We start from the raw sequence: 15,833 nt of genomic DNA, 5'->3' as shown, positions 1-15,833 counted from the left end.
GAGGAGGTGGCCACTGCTAAACTGTACTCCATTTGCCGTGTGGGAACAAGGATTTAGGGTTGCCAGATCCTGTAATTGTAGGAGAACGAAGAGCTAAACCTTTGTGTGAAGCGTCTTGGTTTTGAAATGTCGGCATTCCAGTTTTGGGGTTTTTTTTAAGATTTTATTTATTTGAGAGAGAGACACACAACGAGAGAGGGAACACAAGCAGGGGGAGTGGGAGAAGGAGAAGCAGGCTTCTGAGGACCAGGGAGCCCGATGTGGGGCTCGATCCCAGGACCTCGGGATCATGACCTGAGCCGAAGGTAGATGCTTAATCCACTGAGCCACCCATGGGCCCCATAATTCTAGTTTTTTAGAAGAACACTGTTGGACAAAATAAACTTGTATATTGGCGAGTTTCTGCCTTATAGCCCTGTGACAGGGAGTTGGAAGAGTGTAAAGCCCTTCCAGGGTGGAGAGCCCCTTGGCGGACCTGGGTTGAGACCTAGTCTGCGAACCCAGGACGGACTCCACACTGAGGGCCGCCCTCTTCCTCCAGTGACTTACGGCATGAGGGCTTTCAGGTTCCTTCTATGGACGAGGAGACTGAGGGTCAGAGAGGTTCCCATCACACAACAAGTAAGTAGAGCAAAGGATACGAGTCTGCGTTTGTTGGTTTATTTTTCCTTCTTATTCTGCTGTGGTGGGATATTCCATATATGGGAAAATCTGGAAAATCTGGAGTTTGAAGCACTCGTTGTGTGGTTCAGTGGCAGTGTATTCCCAGGTCACACAGCCATCCTGTCTATCTACTTTCCAAACTTCTCCATCACCCCAAATAGAAACTGACCCCATCAGAGAACAAAACCTGTTTCCCCCTCCCCCGACCCCAGGCACCACCCTTTTGTCTCTGAACCTGACTGTTGGAAGGGCCGTCTGTCCAGGTTCTCGGGGGGCGTGTGTCCTTCCGGGGCCAACTTGTTTCCCTGAGTCCTCCGGGGCACCCACGCGGTAGCGGGCGGCAGTTTTGTGGCTGAATGATACTCCACCATGTGGATGGATCCCGTTTGGGTTTCACGTTCATCCGTAGAGGGACACCCGGTCCGTTTGCACCTGTTGGCTGTTCTGAGTGATGCCCCTGGGAGTTGGGTGTGCCAACCCTGCCTTGGGTTCTTCTGGGCGCGTCGGGTCTGTGGTTGCCGTGTCCTCGTGTCCCGCATGCTGAGGTGTCCCGCTTACTGCTCTTCCAAACCCTTCTTGGATACCTCCAGCGACCGGGCGCTTGCCACCTCCCAGGCCAGCCTCTTCACACCCGGTTTGTAGGCCGAATCTGTGTCCCCGTGGCTGGATTCCCAGGCCCCAGGACTGCTGGGGGCCACACAACAGCACATGCTTCTCCCTCCTCCACTGGGTGCCTCCCTGTCTTCCCAGGTTGGGCCTTTGCCCGCGTGTGGGGGGAGCTCCAGTTCACCCCTGACCGTGTCAGACCCCTGGCTTTCCCCTCTCCAACTTCCAGGACAATGGAAGGCCACCGTAGAGAGCACGGTGGAAGCGTCTTTACCAAAGACCATTGGTGATATAATCATGAAAATACTACAGTCTGTCTGCCTCCGAGCAGTCTTCACCACGTTGTCCCAAGACAGAACCACGGCGGCTGGTCCACTGTGTCCCGTCCCCCTCTGTCTCCCAAGACCGAACCACGGTGGCTGGTCCGCTGTATCCGCGGTGTCCTGTCCCCTTCCACCGTTGCCCTTGGGCTCACCCGTCTCTCCTTCCTCTCCGCAGGGACCTACCAGGGCCAGTGGGTCGGCGGCATGCGCCAAGGCTACGGGGTGCGGCAGAGTGTCCCCTACGGCATGGCGGCGGTCATCCGCTCGCCCCTGAGGACGTCCATCAACTCTCTGCGCAGCGAGCACACCAACGGCGCGGCGCTGCACCCCGACGCCGCCCCGGCAGTGGCCGGCAGCCCGGCCGTGTCCCGAGGGGGCTTCGTGCTGGTGGCCCACAGCGACTCCGACATCCTCAAGAGCAAGAAGAAGGGGCTGTTCCGGCGCTCGCTGCTGAGCGGGCTGAAGCTGCGCAAGTCCGAGTCCAAGAGCAGCCTGGCCAGCCAGCGCAGCAAGCAGAGCTCGTTCCGCAGCGAGGCGGGCATGAGCACGGTCAGCTCCACGGCCAGCGACGTCCACTCCACCATCAGCCTGGGCGAGGCCGAGGCCGAGCTGGCCGCCATCGAGGACGACATCGACGCCACCACCACCGAGACCTACGTGGGCGAGTGGAAGGGCGACAAGCGCTCGGGCTTCGGCGTCAGCCAGCGCTCCGACGGGCTGCGGTACGAGGGCGAGTGGGCCGGCAACCGGCGGCACGGCTACGGCTGCATGACCTTCCCCGACGGCACCAAGGAGGAGGGCAAGTACAAGCAGAACGTGCTCGTCAGCGGCAAGCGCAAGAATCTCATCCCGCTGCGCGCCAGCAAGATCCGCGAGAAGGTGGACCGCGCCGTGGAGGCCGCCGCACGGGCCGCCACCATCGCCAAGCAGAAGGCGGAGATCGCGGCCTCCAGGTAGGCGGCCCGTGGGGCGGGCGGGGGTGCGGCGGCCGGCTGGGAGTGCCGCGGTCTGCGGGAGGAGACGCTGGTGCTTCTGGACTGCTGCCCTGGGACAACCGGGGGCTCCCCGGTCGTTCTTGGAGGGGGCGGGCAGCGGTTGGTCCAGCGGCTGCTGCTGGTTGGTTCCTCCGGCTGAGAAGACCGCCCGCTGTCCCCTGTGCTGGCATTTCCCGTGGGGTCGCTGTGGGTAAAGGAGGGGGCCCGTTCTGCGGCGACACAGAGGTGTGATGTTGCTATGGTCGCTCTCCCGGTGCTGCGGGCGTGTGGGGGAGGGAGGAAGCCACCCTGGTTGTCCGTGGGCTCCAGGACATAGCCCCACGGGGAGGGACCGGCTGGGGGTGCCCGGCAAGAGGCCCACGGGACCCTGGGTGCTGTAGGCCGGCAGCCAGTGTGAAGTACACCCCTTCATGGGTTGGGGTTCCTCAGGGCTACCAGGCAGTGGGCAGCAGTCCCAAGCTGGCTGTTGGGGGCCACGTGTCAGCTCTCCAGGGGATTTTGGTGTTGGTGCACGGTGCGGGCTCTGAACTAGAAGGAGGGGCTCAGGGCCCGGCTCCTGGAGCTGCTGGGGTCGGTCGGCAGGGGTCCTGGGGACGGCGTTACATGGCACACCTGCCCAGGTCAGAGGCGTCTAGGAGGACAGACCACCACGTCTTTCTGGGTGATTCTGGGTTCCCAGCCAGGGGCGGGAAACCTTCTGGCTCCATCAAGGGTCAGGACAAAGCCCAGCCTTGTCGCTAATTCAAGTTTTAGTTCGTTGGGTTCTGGTTTTCCGTGAATTTTGATCCACAGCGGAGGAGCAGAAACAGTAGCAGGTTTGTCGGCAGAACATCCGCGGCTCCCGACGTCTGAGGCTTTAGAGGGAGAGGAGATCCCTTCTGAGAAGCCAGGAGAAGGATCAGCCCCTCCCTGCGCACCAAAGTCCCAAATTGCTCCCCCGTCTCCCCAAGACACATCCGGGCACGGAAACAAACGGGGCCCGCGTTGATGATGACTGCCCCGGAAGCTGAAGATGAAATTAGGTGTGATTGTTACTGTTTCCTTCCTAAACGTAACACTCGCTCGTACGAACACGGAGCGTAGGAGGATGGTGTCCGCAGCTCTGGTGGGCCCCGGCCACGGGCTGGTGTTGGGTGTATGTCCCGCTGTTCAGCTGTGTGTCGTGTGGCCTGTTGACCTCCACAGACGAGAGGTGGTTCCAGGGCTGGGGCACGGCGTGGTCGGGGATCCGGGGTCCTTGCGGGAGCTCCTGTCTGGCTGAGGATCTGTTCTCGACCCCAGGTCTCCTGCCGAAGTGACGTTAAAGTCCAGAGACCAGGAGAACGTCCTTGGGACTGAGGATGTGGGATGTGGGGAAGTTTTCTGACAAATCCCACAGAAGTGGGGGCCTGAGATCAGAGTCCGCACACCTGACGGGCTCCGCCCAGGACTGGCTTCAGTCGGTGAACCGGGAGTGACAGCCCCTGCCTGCTGAAGGTCGGAGAACTCGGGCGACGTTTCTCCGTGTGTTGGGGTCAGCTCAAGGGGCTGCAGACCCTGGTCCGGCTCAGGCCCATTGCGGCTGAGCAGGGTGGGGAAGGTGCTTCCCTCTCTGGGCTGGGTTCCCTGTGGAAGGACAGAATGAAGCAATGGACAGTGCCCGCAGCCTGTGGGGGGCCTGGCCAGACACCCCAAGGCCCCCCTCCACTGGAGTGTGGAAGTGGCCTTGGCAGCTGCGGTGGGGGGGTGGTCCCAGGCGGACTCTGGTCATTGTCACAACCTGGAGACAGCCAGGCCATGTGGGCAGTCACAGCGGGGGCTGCCACTGCCTCCTTGGGTGCCGGTGCAGGTTACTGAGCCATGTCTGCGAGAGACGGTGCTGTGTCTCCTCCCCTGGGGGCAGCTCTGTGGGGACAGCTGCCCTGTGGATGGGGACACGGGCTTTCCTGGAAAACATGGGTGGGACGATGGCACATAGACCTTGAGCTCTGAGTGGGGGCCCCTTATGTGGGCCCCCAGCCGAAGGGGTGGGGGGCCGGGGGAGTGTCCGCAGCCCGGTTCCCAGTCCCCGGTCTGTGCACGGGCACCCCGGGGCTCTAAGGCACATGGAGCCCCGCACCCCACCCCCCAGAGATGCTGGGTTTGTCTTGGGTGACACCTGGGCTCCGAGCTCCTTATGGCTTTCTGGGCCATCGTCCGTGCTGATGGCCCCAGAGGTGGGAACGTGCTGGGTGGGGGCCCACCCCAGAGCTGCTGGGTTGGCGGGTCTGGGCACAGCATGAGAACCTGCATTCCTCAGAGCCCCCGGGGGGCTGCACTCGCCAGCTCCCCCCAGGGCGGAGGCGCTGCAGGAGACAGGAAAGGGGTGGGACAGGGCCCGCGGGGAAGGTCGGTCTGAGGGGGCTGCGGTCAGAGCAGAAGGTGCCGCTGTCCCTCCCCTGTGACTTTCTGTGACGTCGTCTTCCCCCGTCGTGGCTGACGGCCACCACCTGCCCTGTCACGGACGGGAGACACCCTGAGCCCCCGGAGGGTCCTGTTCCAGACCACGAGTACTCCGGCGGACCTCAGCGTAGGCGCCTCCTGTTGTACTCCGCTCCGGCCCTTCCGCAAAGTGCCCTTCACCGGACGGCGGATGTGACAAGCCGATCCCGGCAGTGCGCTGGCCGGTGGACAGAACCTGACGGTCTCACCAGAGCCGCTGGTCTTTCCGAGGACCAGCCGGGGGCTGGTTGGAAGTCAGGATGCAAACCTGTCCACTCCTGGCCCAGAGGCTGTCCACTGGAGTGTGCAGAGGCTGCCGTCTGTCACGCGGCTCTCGTGGCTCCCCGTAGAGGAAAGCGCTGGTGGGGGCCAAGCTGGGGGTGACATCCCGGTCCGTCCCCCCCCATCCCGCGCAGCCCCGGGACACAGGGCAGCTCCCCTGGCTGCTGAGACAGATTGCGGTGAGCCCCCCCCCCTGCTGTGTCTGCAGGGCGAGGGCGGTCAGGGCCTGTGACAGTTCAGGGCCCCCCGGTGGAGGTCGCGAGCGGGGTCCCCTTCTGGCCCCTCTGTGGAGCCACGCGGACGCATCCATGGAGAGCTGTCCGCGGACATGCGGCATTGTCCGAACGGCTGAGGGGCTTGTCACTGTCGCTCTGTTGGGGTGTGGACTCCTGGCCGGGGCTGTTCCGGTCGCAGCCGAGGCCCTGGGGCTGGAAGAGCGTGGACTATGGCCTCTGCTCCACGCGCTTGCTTTAAACGAGCGAAGGAGGGAAGGGGTGAGTAACTGATCGCGTGGGCTGCACCTGCTCTCACCAGCAGCGGCTGGGGGCCTGCAGGTGTGACAGTGGCCGTGGCCTCGGGGGGCAGGACACGAGTTGCCAGACTCCCAAGCAGCTAGGGTCACCCCAGCTACCCATCCTTTCCGTGGGGACCGAGGGAACCCTCTGGCTCCTTGGTGCCCGAGGATTCTGGCAGGAGAGCCGTCCATCCCGGGCCCAGCAAGGCCGCCTCTCCTGGCAGAGTTCAGAAGCAAGAACGGCATTTTCCCACGTGGTTCCTCTGGCGTCCCAGCTCCCGGGGCCTGACATCGCACGGGCGGGGCCAGGTCCTGACCGCCAGGGCTCACCGTGTGGCCGTGGGCAGTCACCGAGCTCTACAGGGGTGGAGGCCAATTCTGCGCTGTGGGGGTTACACGGGGTGGGGTCTGCAGTGCTCAGCACAGGGCCCAGGGGTGCTGGACACGTGCAGACGAGGATGAGAGCTCGCAGCACGCAGCACCCCCCCCCTTCCCAGGCATCCCCCACCCCTGAGACCCCTACAGGGGCCAGGCGAGCCTGTGGGCTCGCTCCCGATTTGACCGGGGCTGGTCGGGGACAGCGAGCCAGGACGTGCTGGGCAGGGGAGCAGGGATGGTGACCCGAGAGCCCTCTGTCCCAGCCCCCTACTCCCTGGGCTGGATTCCCTCTGGCGCGACACCGCAGCCTGGTGCTTGGAGCCAGCAGTCCCCGGGGAGTGGCCGTGGTGATCAGGACGAGGGAAGAGGAGGTGCCGGGGCGGCTGAGCTGTTCGGGGGGGCTCTTGTCCCAGGGGGGCAGCCTCAGGTGGGGGTGGGTGTGCAGGCAGGAAGGGGGCGCCGTGCCCCGAGGCCCCAGGGTGGGGCGGACATCCCTGCTTCTGTGCTGGTGGTGGCTGGGCGGCTGCGGGCACCTGTCACCGTGTGCCGAGGCTGGCTGGGTCCTCACGGCGGCCAGCAGGCAGACAGGTGCGCGTGCTGGCCCTCGCTGGATGTGTGTGTCTTGGGACGCTTGGCTGAGTGCGTAGAATTGCGGGGGGAGGAGATGCGAGGGACCTTGACCAGGCATTTGGACGGGAGATGTCATTCCTGACAGGGGGCGGCCATCCCCTCCCACACTCGGGCGGACGGGGCTCCCCGACCTCCGTGCGCTCACGGTCCTCCTGCCGGGCAGCCTGCCCTTCCGAGGTGGGGGTTGTCCCTGCCAGCGTGGCCGGGGCTGGGGCGGGAGGTGAGTCATGTGGGCGGCGTGGCCGAGGACAGGCCCCGATGCTGAGGGCGCCGTGGCCGGTCACAATGAGATACGCCCCCGGTGCCGGCCGCCAGGCCCTCCTGCTCTTGGATCCCAGCAAGCGCTTGAACTCACGACCCTGAGATCAAAACCTGAGTTGAAACGAAGAGTCCGTCGCTCCACCGACGAGCCCCCCAGGCGCCCCTGACAACCGTATGCTCTTGTCTGGCTTTTCTCCGTGTCCGGGTGGACACAGGTCTCGCACTCTGTGGTCTCCTGTTCTGTGGCAGGACCGTGGCGCCTGTGGCTTGCTTCTCTCCAGACCCGTGTGTTCCTCGTGCTGCACCGCATGGGTCCAGCCCCGACTCTCTGAATGAGTCTGGGTGCGCCCAGTCACTCGGTCGTAGGGGCAAGGCCACAGAGGCTGGGTCTATGCCCTTCGCTGCCGGCTGGCCGTGCTGCCTGCAGCCTCCCGGAGCAGGCCCTGCTGGCCGAGACATGTGTGCGTTGGGTCTGTGCTGATGCGGTGGGGGCCTGGCGGGAGGGCTGCCCCGTTTACTGTGGCTGGGGAGGGGAGGGGGGCTGCGGCAGGACGTGGGGGCGACCTCGAGGGGAAGCTCCCCCACTGAGGCTTGTCCACGGCAGAGGCCGGCGATACCCCAGAGACACCGTCCTCCTGATGGCCGGACCCTGCGGGTATGTGACCTTCCGTGGCAGAAGGGACTTTGCAGACGTGGTGAAGGGTTTTGAGAGGAGGGGCTCGCACAGGATCGGGGGCGGAGGGATTACAAGGGTCCCAGAGCAGGTACGCATCTGCTCAGAGAGGACGGACAGCGGAGGCAAGGGTGGTGACGTGGCCACGAGCCAAGGATGTGGCCGCTGGAAGAGGGGAGGAAACTCAGCCCTGCACCCCCAGGTTCTAGAAGGGTCCAGCACCACCCGCCCTGTGACCCTGGCCTGCTGAGGCCCTGGCTTCGGCCATCCAGAGACCGAAGTTTCTGTGTGTGCCACATGCGTTGGGAAGAGCTTGCCCTCTGCCCTGGATGAGGGCGGGGTCTCTCACCCCCAGTCCCCTCTCTAGAATGGGAAAGCCCGTCCCCTTCCCAGCCTGCTAGGCGGCCAGCTCCTCCAGGCCCTGCGGAGCTGGGCTCTCTGCGGAGCTGGGCTCTCCGCGCAGGGCACTAGAGCTTCCTGCCTCCGGAGGCGGGCCGACCACCTGCTAGGACAGGCCTTCTGGTGGGCGAGAGCCATCTGTTCTGGCTCTGGCCTCTGGACAGGAAAACCGGAGGAGAGGCTCAGGACTGGGGTGCTCGATCCTGGGAAGGGGCTGGGGCCGGCCCAGGGCTCGCTGAGGGGCGAGAGGCTGCTGCCTCCTGGCTGTGTGTGCCCCCAAACCTTAGTTCCTGCCCTAGAAGTCCAGGAGCTCCGAGTGTGGGCCTGGGTGCTGTGTCCTCTGGCGGCAGGGCTGGCTCCTTTCTGTGCCTCCACCGCACCCCGTGGGGCCTCCCCCTCGCACGCAGGGTCAGGGGATGTGGGCTGTCGGATGTGATTAGGCTCGTGGCCTGCTTGGCTCCGCGGTGTCCCACTTGTCAGGCAGAAGGTGCGGAGCCTGTGACTCAGCCCCAGGCAGTGACCCCACCTGGCGCTCAGACAGGCACCTTGGATGGCGAGGAAACAGGAAGCCAGCTCCGCGCTGGCCATATCCCGGAGAGCCCTACCCGGGTCCCAGGGCCCAGAGTGGGGCTGGCAGCCACTTCCCCATCCTCCCTGAGCCCCCCGCCTCTCAGGAGAAGCTGGAGCCTCGTACAGGGCCCCAGGGTCTCAGCGATCTGTCCCAGACTTGTTGACCATGGGACATCCCCCCCTCAGTGGGACCCCTGCCCTCCCGCTGCAGCGGGATCCTGTTTCCTCCTCCTGGAGAGATGTGGCACGCGGTCCTGCTGTGCGCTGCTCTCCAGGCTCCGGCAAGGCTCGTAGGCTCCCCAGACTGCGTCTTCAGCTCCGTATAAGGGGTCGAAAGCAGCAGGGGTCTGGTGGGGTCACAGGGACAGACGGGACACTGGGTTGTCCTTCCCTGGCACGTGAGAGCAAGCAGGGAGAAAGGTGCAGAGAGCAAAGCAGCCCCCCTGCCCTTGACCCCTTGATGGTCGCCGAGCATCCGTGTCCCCCCGAGTGAGCCGCACCCTCAGAGCCGGGGAAGCCACGTCCACGTCAGGCAGACCCGCGAGTGTGGTTTCAGTCCAGCCAGAATCCAGCAGACGACGGCGGCAAGCTTCACGTCTGTTCCCGACTCCGCCTGCCCCCCCACCGGCTGCGCCCTCTGCCATGGGACTTTGGGGTCCCTCCTGTTAGAGGCTCGGCCATGTGCTTTGTTTGGTCAGTGGCCTGGGGGGGACGTGGTGGCTGGCCCCCAGTTCGCCCTGTTGGGCTCCAGCACCGTGACAGCAGGGGCTGGGTGTGGGGCCCCCGGGAAGACCCCGACACGCTGTCGGGAATAAACGATGACTTTGAGCCGCCTCCCCGGGGGGCTTGTTTCCCGGCGGTGTAGCCGGCGGACAGAGCATCGCTGTGGTTCTGGAAGGACGAGTGTCCCAGCCACGCTGCACCGTCGGTCCTCGGGGGGACCCTCCTGACCTTCCCTGTGATCCGTGTCCCGGGGCCGCCGTGACAAAGTGCCGCCCGCGGGGTGGGGGTGGGGGCCCGACACAGCAGGTGTCCGTCCTCTCCCGACCTTGGAGGCAGAGGTCTGGAAACAAGTGCGGTGGGTCTGCTCTCCCTCCGGAGGCGCCAGGAGGGTCCTCTCTGCCTCCTCCTGCTCCAGGGGTCCCGGGATTTCTTGGCTGGTGGCCACGTCCCCCCCGTCTCTGCCTCTGTCCTCACTCACCCTCTCCCTGTGCTGGTATCCGTGTCCCCTCGTCTTCCAAGGACACATCCTTGGCCTAAGGGCCAGCGTAACCCAATGACCTCCTCTTACTTACACCTACAAAGACCCCATCCCAGGTAAGGTCACGCTGAGGTTCTGGGTGGGTGTGAATCCGGGTGCAGGGTGGGTGGGGGTAGGGGCCCTGGTTCAGCCCACAGCACTCTGCGCCGCGGCCGGGCGGTTCCCACGCTTCGAGCGCCGTGTCCCCTGCTCCTTTCCCTCCTGCTGTCCCAGCGCCTGTCCGCGGCGTGGGCCGTCCTCCGGAGAGCTGGGGTCCAGGTCGCCGCTCACTTGCTTAGGCTGCTGCTCGGACCCTTCCCCCCCCACAAAGTGTCTCCAGTTCTTGGGGTCCCGGGGCCCTGCCTCAGCTTTCCTGGAGTTTTCCATGACGCACCGTCACCCAGGCACGCGGTGTGGCAGACACTCCCCGACGGCGAGACGGTCGGGGTTCTCCCAACCCTGGCGGAATCTGCCACGGCTTACAGAGGCCACAGCTCCAAACCGCCCCGGCCGCTCCTCCGGCCTGAGCTTAGGCTTTGCCCGCCGCCACCCCCAGACGGTGACCCCCAGGGCTTCCCCCTGCCTCTCACCAGTCCCACCAACGGGTTCTGCCAGGCAGTGAGCTGCCCAGCCCCGCGTGAGAGTCCCGGCTTCCAGCCTCGAGGCCGGCGGGAGAACGGGGGGGGGGCGGGGGTGGGGGTCTGACAGGGTTGGGGTGGGGGCCTCACCGCAGGAGCGCCTCGCGGAGCTGATTCTCCGCTGTGGAAAGATGCCTACCGTTGGCAAGACCGAGCTCCTACACGTATGCCACACGGGGTTCCGAAGGGCAGTTTGATGCCGCGTGGCTTTCTGCGAACCCAGGTCCGTGGAAACCGGGAGCCGGCGGTGTCTTTCAGGACTCGTTTGCAAAAGCAACAGAGTCACAACTCAAATCTGTGCAGGACGAAAGGGACCGGGTTGGCTTCCCTCTGCGTGTTCACGTCCGTTGCCGGCGGGTTCCCCTGCACGGGGCAGGAACGGCCAGCAGGTCCGCGCTCGGCAATCTTGGCAGCTCTGGGGCCGGAGGGAAGGAGACCGCACGGGCTCCCGGCACGCACGCCGGAGTGGTCGGGAAGTGTCCGAGCAGCCGGCCCGGGACATACGTGCACCTCCGGCACCGCCAGCGTGAGGCGGGCGGCGGAGGACCGGTGCCCGGACGGCCGCCCCGCGGCACGGGGAGTGGGGATGCCACGGCGTCTGCCCGGGGAGGCGGGTGCACGAGCCCGTGCCGTTCCCCGCCGCGGCCCGCCTGTCTTGGGTTCCCGCCGGCGGCGCGGTGGGTTCTGGTTTCTTCCCGCCCTCGCTGCCTCTCGTCGTGGTGGGTCTGCGGCTCGCTGCCTCGTGGGTATGCTGGGGCCTCTCCCCGACGGCGAACGACGGCGGGATAAGGACACGTGTGTCGGCCGCTGGTGTGTGGGGACACCGTCTGCAGTCTGGGGCTCTAACGGTCGTGTTCCCGGTCCCGTCGGACACGCTCGGTTGTCAGAGTCTGGCTCCCGCGTGAGGCTGGGCTCCTGCCGGGCTGGGGGGCTGCCTGCCGCCCTGTTCCTCAGTGTCCAGCGGCGGGGGGTCCTGGGATGGAGCTTGGGGAGGCGCCGAGGGAGGGACCCCTCCTGGAGCTGACCATGAGGCTACCCAGCGCTGACCCGGGCGGCTCTGAGCCCTCGACCCCGCAGTGCTGCCCTTGCGCTGTGCAGCCTGGGGACCGACCCGAGTCTCTGCGGTGGCCACCAGGGAGACCTGGTCCCTCCCGCCCCAAGGCCCTGCTGAGCTCGCCTGCTGAAGACCTAGTTGTGGGGCCTCCGCAGGGCGGGTCCCTCGGGGGAGGACGCGGTAGTGGCTCGGCACCCTCACCCCTTCCCGCCTCGGCTGTCCCCAAGCACCCAGCCAGTGGCCGCGTGTCAGGGAGGCCGGGGGACGTCAGCCTGTCTCCCAGTCTCACCTCAGCCTCTCTGGCGCCCACAGCCTCTGCCCCGGAGCCCCCAGCCCTGGGCCCTCCCTCTGGGTGTGCAGACGTTACCGTCCGGCTCTGCCCCCGGGCCTCCCTCCGCCGTCTGCAGAGCACCTGCTCCTTGTGGGGCCGAGAGGCCGCGGGTCTCTCACAGGGGCTGGCGGCGGGGCGAGCCGTGCCCCCAGATTCCCATCCCTCCAGGGCAGGGGGCTCAGGTGCTGGGATTCTCCCCGCGACTCCTCTACACCCCGCTGCGGCTCTCGGCCCCTCGTCTCCTCTGCGGGGACGGGAGGCTGCCCGCCCCGCTCCCCGGTCCCACCGCCACCCGGCCCGTCCTCCGGGCAGACCCACCGCTTCCTCTCTCCGCTTCCAGCTGCCCCGAGCGGGCTTGGTCCTGGGCCAACAGGAAGCGTTAAAACAGGGCAGTTCTGCTCCCTGGCCTGCAGGCGCTCCGTCCAGCCTGACCGTGCGGCCGACCCGCGGCCACCAGCCCGCCCCCTCCACTGCATGCGCACCGCAGTCCCTGGGGCCGGGTGCCCAGGGCAGGGTGGGTAGGGCAGGAGCCGGCCCGCAGCGACCCTTCCCGGAGGCCGGCGGCTTCACACGCACGGCAGCCTCGGGAGCCAGGGTTGAGGATCCTGGCACTTGGGTCCCAGGTCCCCACCTGGAAGGGAGCCATGGTCCGCTAGGAACACCTGTTCACGTAAAACCTGACTGTGGTAAAACACAGATGAGGTCAGCTTTACTGTCCGCGTTTCCGCGGGGGCGCTCAGCGGCACGAAGTGCGTTCGTCCTACTGTGCAGCCGGCCCGCGGAACCTTCTCATCCTCCCAGAGCGCGGCCGTGAGCGGAGGGGAGCGGCACCCTCCACCCCTCCCTCCCCGCCCCTCCCCTCCCTGCCCCCCGCTTCCACTCCCCACCTCTGTGGGTCCCACTGCCCAGGGGCCTCGAATGAGTGGAACCTACGGTGTTCGTGCCCTTGTAACCGGCCGGCCTCGCTGGTCCGTCTGTCCGTCCGTCCGTGCCGCAGCAGGTGTCACCGTCGCCTTCCCGTCGTCCGCGGGGACCCTGCTGGGTTCACCCCGCAGCGGCCACCCGGGTCGCTCCCGCCTTTCGGCTGTTGTGGGGTGACACAGCTGCCAACGGGGCGTGTCCTTGTGTTTTTGCTTTGCACTGGGGAGAATTTCCTGGACACGCAAGTGCAGAGGGTCTGTGACCCCGCGGGCCGCTGCCCCGGCTCGAGCCCTCGGGAGCTCAGGACGGCTCTCGTCCACCTGACCCCAGACCCCGCTGCACCCCAGGGCCGCTCTTGGAGCCAATTCTAAGCATGTTGCCATCTCCCCTCTAAGGACAAAAACAATTAAAACTGGGCTCCCCGCCATCCCCCAGGAAGAAGGAGCCCCGACCACTAATACCGTTAAGAATCCAGCCAAGCCCTCCTGCTGCCGCGCTGACCGGTCCCTCGGGTCTCGCTGAAGCTTCTCCCCCGGCTCAGGCCCCCCACTCCTGGCAGCGCACGTGCCGAGCCAGCCAGGCTGTGCGGTAGGACCTCCCCGCTCTGGGACTGGCTGACTGCTTCCCGGGGGGCGCTGAGCCTGTGGCTTGATCCCGTGGTTTCCCTGAGACCCGTAGACCAGGAGGCCTTATCAGATCCCCGTTCTGTTTGCCCATTCCCACGAGGACGTGTCCCTCTTGGAGCCGTCCGTGTCGGCCATGGCCGCTGCCTGATCTGTTGTTTCAGGAACTCCGGGTTTTGACCCGGCGTGACCAGACCTCTGTGTCTGTTCCGTCTGAGCCGTCGACTGCCGGGCCCGTTTGTTACATGATTGGCCAGAGGCGCGGGTCACTGAAGCTGAAGTCCCTCCTGGTGCAGCCGGCCCTGCACTCGGGGAGGCCATTGGACACTCTCGAGGCTGCTGGCTGGTCCCCCAGGGCACCTGAGGGAGGTCCAGACCCCTCCACATGCCGACGCCCAGCCAGGCAGACACGGCCGCCTGTCACTCTGGACGCCCGGGCGGCGGCCGCGTCCACTCACCATGACCCAGACAGGCAGAGGAGGGCCGTGCTGGCACGTGGGAGGACCCTGCGCCCAGGGCTCCGGCTGTGAGGCTGCAGTGAAATCCCGTGTCCCGCGTGCAGTGGGATCCTGTCTTCGTGAAGGAAAACAGATGTGTGTGTGCGTGGGTATTCACATGCTCCAACTCGGCTTCTGAATCCCCGTCACTTTCCCAAGTGCCCCAGCCTCCCCCGTGCCTTCGCGGTGACCGGGATGGCACTGTCGGCTCGGAGTGTGCGGAGCAGGGCAGGGCCTTGGGGGGCGGGGTCCCTGCCATGGGGCCACATGACCTGCTCCCCTCCGCCCTCCCCATGGCACAGTCAGAGCCCAAGAGGCCCTCATCTCAGGGAGGGTCTGGTACGGCACCTGTGAGCCCCTGGAGTTGGCGCCCGGTCCTCTTCCCAGACCCCAGGGCCTGGCTGAGCTGGAGACTACGACAGCCGAGGCCAGTCCCCGGACCAGCTTAGAGGCAAGGACTGTGGGGCCTGCTGTCCTCGAAGGCTGGCACTTTGGGAACAAGAGAATTTCAGGGAGTGGAGAGGAGAGATCAGGCAGTCAGGGTCCAACTCCGCTGGGCGTTTTCTGTGACTCAAACTGGGTTGTCAGACGAGCCTCCAGATGCCCACGGAGGTCCAGAAGGACTAAGAGACCAGCAGATGTGGAAGCATCAGAGCGGCCTGTCTCGGGCTGGGACCTGCGAGGGGGATCGACCCACTGTATGGAATGTCTGCGCCAGTGCTGAGGGGGCAATGACAGGGACCCTCCTCTGGGAGATCTCACCCCTGCCCGTCTTCAGTGCCTCCTGTCCGGTCGTCAGTGCAGACAACAGATGGGCACATCAGCAGCTGTGAAAAGAGGAGTCTGGTCTCTGTTCAGTGCTTCCGAGTCTCTAGGATAGAGTCCTCTGGCCTTGGATCCCCCTACCCCTGGCCGACATCCAGCATGGGTGACCCAACACCCTCTGGGCAGCCTTCCCCTTTACACATTCTGTTCCCTCTGCTTGGAATGCCCTTCCTTCTGTCCAGAGAGCTCCTACACAACCCTCAAGACCCAGTTCAGATGCCCCTCTCTGAACTCCTCCCCGGTCGGAGGAGGAGCGTCGGCTGCTCTCTTTCTGTGGTCCCTCCATGTCAACATCTGCCTTGGGGTGCAGTTTTAATCTGTTGGGACCACGGGCTCGCTGACGTCAGGGCTTGGCTTCTCTGTGAAGCAGGTACAGGAAGGAAGGGGGAGGGGTGGAGTCTTGCTGACACAGACGGACGTATCTAAGGAGGGCGCGTCACGGGCCATAGGGTCAGAGCCCCGGTTTCCCGATCTGTACATCGGGATCGGGCAGTACTCCCAGGGCGGTGGATGGAACAGGAGGATGTTCTTGGAATATTCAGTCCGTCCCTGCCGCCGGACAGCCCTCTGGGATTGCAGTAGTCCTCATCCTGGGGCCTTCCAGGCTGGTGCAAAGGCGCGGCAAGCTTACAGAACAACCCTCCAGCGGGCTCTGGGTCCTGCCTCACCACATGCAGACGCTGGTCCCTTGGGTTCTGACCGCGGCTCTGCCCAGCCCGCAGGGGACCGCGCAGTGCGCTGCTCACCTGGCAACGCCCGGCAGAGTCTCGCGGTCGGTCCCCAGCGAGCCTGGAGAACATCCCCACAGATGAGCCGCCGTCCGCCGCCAGCACCTGAAGGGTGTGCCTGGCAGGTCGCTGTCGTTCAGCGTGGCCGTGGCTGGTGCCGGCTGGGGCCTCGGGGACCGGAGGGGTGGTGCTCTGGGGCTGGCCGGGGCTCGGGCACCGTGG

At 65.6% G+C, this 15,833-nt stretch overlaps 1 protein-coding gene across 1 annotated transcript in view; it reads left to right on the top strand.

Moving 5' to 3' along the window:
* The window catches only part of JPH3 (junctophilin 3), a 67,011-nt gene that overhangs the window by 23,752 nt on the left and 27,426 nt on the right, over positions 1-15,833 (top strand). Inside the window, exon 2 of the mRNA XM_044255592.1 lies at positions 1,768-2,545. Within this exon, the coding sequence (XP_044111527.1) occupies positions 1,768-2,545 (778 nt within the window). The remainder of the gene's footprint in view (positions 1-1,767; positions 2,546-15,833) is intronic.

This window comes from Neovison vison, chromosome 7 (assembly GCF_020171115.1).
Source record: "Neovison vison isolate M4711 chromosome 7, ASM_NN_V1, whole genome shotgun sequence".
Classification (NCBI taxonomy): Eukaryota; Metazoa; Chordata; class Mammalia; order Carnivora; family Mustelidae; genus Neogale; species Neogale vison.
Note: the sequence above shows the minus strand (reverse complement) of the source record. Positions and strands in the feature narration are given on the sequence as shown.